The 3,311-nt window shown below is 49.1% G+C and overlaps 1 protein-coding gene across 1 annotated transcript; it reads right to left on the bottom strand.

The window, feature by feature from the left end:
• Positions 1-345: 345 nt before the first annotated feature.
• Positions 346-1,178, bottom strand: LOC124697014 (phytosulfokines). The gene is made up of 2 exons (XM_047229658.1): positions 1,056-1,178; positions 346-936 (listed from the first exon to the last, which is right to left on the bottom strand). Exons 1-2 carry the CDS (start codon positions 1,176-1,178, stop codon positions 751-753), a joined length of 309 nt encoding a protein of 102 aa, XP_047085614.1. The 3' UTR covers positions 346-750.
• Positions 1,179-3,311: the final 2,133 nt, after the last annotated feature.

The following is a 3,311-nucleotide window of genomic DNA, read 5'->3' on the forward strand; positions in this document are numbered from 1 at the left end:
ATATGAACCGGAGGGAGTAGTAATTTAAAAAAGTCAAAACAAATTTGAATCTTCCTGAAAATCAAGGATGATCAAGTTTGTACTTGTAAAAAAATGTTTGGAAAGGAAATGTTTCCCATGGTCTCCAGGGCAAAAAAGATAAAATTATGAAGAATATAAAGTGAATAGTACCTGGTCATGGGATGTTTCAAGTTTGTTTTCTTTGTCCTAGGATACAATTAAAGTAATTTCCTAGGGAAATATTTTGTTTCAAGTACAATACCTCATCATCTTTGATGAATTTTTTTAATATTTTTTATTTTTCCAAGTATAGGGGTGTGTGTGGCATCCGAGAGCCAATATGTATTCCCGTTAATATATTCATTATAAAAAGTACAAAAGTAGTACTGTAGCAAGTAGAAATTTTAGCGACATGAAGCACATGGAATACACATGCTCGATCGAAAAAAACACACACACACATGCAGATCGGTGTGCACAGTGCGTGTCGAGTACAGAGCTACATACCTACAGTATATGCATGATAACTAGATACATGACCTAAGGAGAAGGCAACAAGGGAAATAGGGAATCATGCAAAAAGAGGCGACTATAGGTATAGTAATTCACATGGGACAGGACCGCAGAACAGGTTGACGTGCTCATGAAGGATGCCATCTTAACAAGGTCCCTGGCGATCGAAATGGAGGCTTCATGCAGAGTTCATGGAGTCCCTTTGTAAGCACGAGCAGCTTCAGCACACCGGATAATCTAGTTGTGTTTCCCTTGGGTGTAGATGTAGTCGGTGTGAGCGACGAGGGTCCTCCTCATCAGGCACTCCTCCGCTCCTTCCCCTCCCTCGCAGTCTCTCATCGCCTCCACCGGATCTTCCTGCGCCATCACCATCCCGGTTCCTGCGGCAGAGCTCTTCTCATGGGCAATGGCGGATTCAGCACCCTACAAAAGCGAACCGGGCATTGCGTTTGTGAGATGGCAAGCAGCGAAACCACGATCAGATTGTATGCAGTTGAGATTAGCTGCAACACGAAGAATGGACTGCTAGGTTATCGTCGTACCTGTGATCTGTGGTTGCTGGATCCTGGTCCGGGTCTCGCTGCCTGGCCCCTTGGGCAGAGTAGGCACAGCAGCAGCAGAGCTGCCACCAACAAGAGAGTGGCCTGCTTGGAGAAGGAGGCCATCTCTTCCGCTGTCTGTGATCGGGTTATTGGGTAGGTAATATGCAAGCATCCACCCATGGACATATATATAGCGAGAGAGAAGAGACGTAGTGGCTAGTTCTAGGCGAGTGGGTTGCGTTACTGGCGTAGGCACACGACAAGTATGCACAGGCACATAGGAGCCGTGCGGCCGTGCCGTAGCCCTTAGGTATCCGGCGTTCTTCGAATCGAGTATATCTATCTTCTGAATTCTGACGTATATCTATCTTCTGAATTCTGACGATGACGCGCCCGCTATGTCCACTTCGGAGAGATAATTTCAGTTTCGTCTAAAGCGGCCGGACTGGATCGCCGTCCTTGCTAGAGGCTATCCGTCCCTAACGTACTTGAGCTTGAGAAATTGGAGGCGGTGGTTGCTTGAGAAATGACTTTGTCCCGTGGACGAAACCATTATATTTCGTTGCGAATTAATACGTTTTAGGCCATCTTTAACGCGGCGACGAATTTGGTCCCCACGCGTTTGAATAAATCACTGTTGACCAAATCGTGGACCAACACAGCGATGAAAAAAAATTCCACCGCAGCATCCGTCACGATTCAAAGCTGGCCCAAATCTGAGCATGCTTTGAGTGGCCGTGGATGGAGACGAATAGTCTATCTGCCCTCGCGTGTCCACCCGTTCCTCTCCCTCGGGCCACCTGTCGGCCTCCCATCGACCCTAGCTTGGTCGCATTAAATATGATGGAGGGGGGTGCGTCGTCCCCACCTCACTCGAACATCATTCCATGTCCTACCACCCTCAAGCCCCGCCACCATGGCTCTGAGGAAGCTGACATGGAAGAACTAGCATGATGCTTCGTAGAGCCCCGTCTCCCTCGCATCCCATCGGATAAGCTTCGCGTCACGGGCACCGGCTCGCTTGGCTTCTCCGGCCGCTAGGTATCACCGCGAGCACCTCATTGTGTTAAAACTCCGCCAGCAGCAACGGTAGAGAGCGATGGTGAGGTCCAAGTGGACGACGAGGAACTCCAGATGTGGCCCGACCACATGGAGGCACCCCGAGACTCAACTCTCGAGCGGTGAAACGTGCATTCGCTGAAGAAGCCGAGGTGGCGGCACTTGCACACGCACTCCGCGCCTTTGCTTTCGAGGCGGCGGAGCTTGCGGCCGCTGAACAAGCTCGGGCAGCGCGTACCTCGAGGGGATCCGCGCCTCTGTTGTCGATGCCAACCCTGTTCAGGAGGAGGACCGAGCCGCATCGAGGAACTGGAGGCCTCCCACTTCTCCGTGCCCGTGGTCTCCATGGAAGGAGGCCCTCTAGCTGCCATAGCCCGAGTCTCCTGCGACGAGGAATCGGAGGCCGGCGTCACCGTAGTGGTGCAGTGAGCAACCCAAACCCTATCTAGGGTTTGGTTTATTTATTTTAAAACCTTGTCCGTTTAAAAGGGCATGTTTTGTTTAAAAATTTATAAACTACTCCCTCCATTCCATAAAGGATGTCTTAGATTTCTCTAAATTTGGATGTATTTAGACACTAAATAGTACTTAGATACATCTAAATCTAGACAAATCTAAAATATCTTTTATGGGATGAAGGGAGTATAAATTTTAAAAAGTTTACCACTTTCAGTTTGTGTCGTTGCATTGGGTGCACAACGCGACATAAACGGGTTGGCAGTCGAAACGGACTAAATCAGACCTAAAACTTGTTCGATTTGGATCGTAAATATATCGGAAACATAACAGCATTTGATGATTCTTAACCGCACGAATCGTGAAGCAGGAATCAATACGAATCCGACGGTAACAACTTGCACGGAACCTCCTTGGTTGGTTGGGTTGGCCGGGATTATAATTCATGTGGATAGCATGATGCCCGGCAATTCGTGGTACGTGGATGATGCACTTGTGGATAGCAGCGCCGGGCGACGGTTGCCGAACGTAGATCGGAACGAGCTCTCGCGGCGAGCGCCGAAGAACATCCCCTTGACGGCGAGTTAATGACCAATCGTACGTTTCCCGTGTCCGTGTGAACACGATATATAAGTAGCCTGCTACACATGGAAGACCGATCGCACCTGCGGTCGTACCAATCGAACGTCGTACTCCTCCCATCATCGATCGAACCATCTCATCTAGTAGCTGACCTCTGAC

Source organism: Lolium rigidum, chromosome 3 (genome assembly GCF_022539505.1).
Source record: "Lolium rigidum isolate FL_2022 chromosome 3, APGP_CSIRO_Lrig_0.1, whole genome shotgun sequence".
In the NCBI taxonomy this organism is placed as follows: domain Eukaryota; kingdom Viridiplantae; phylum Streptophyta; class Magnoliopsida; order Poales; family Poaceae; genus Lolium; species Lolium rigidum.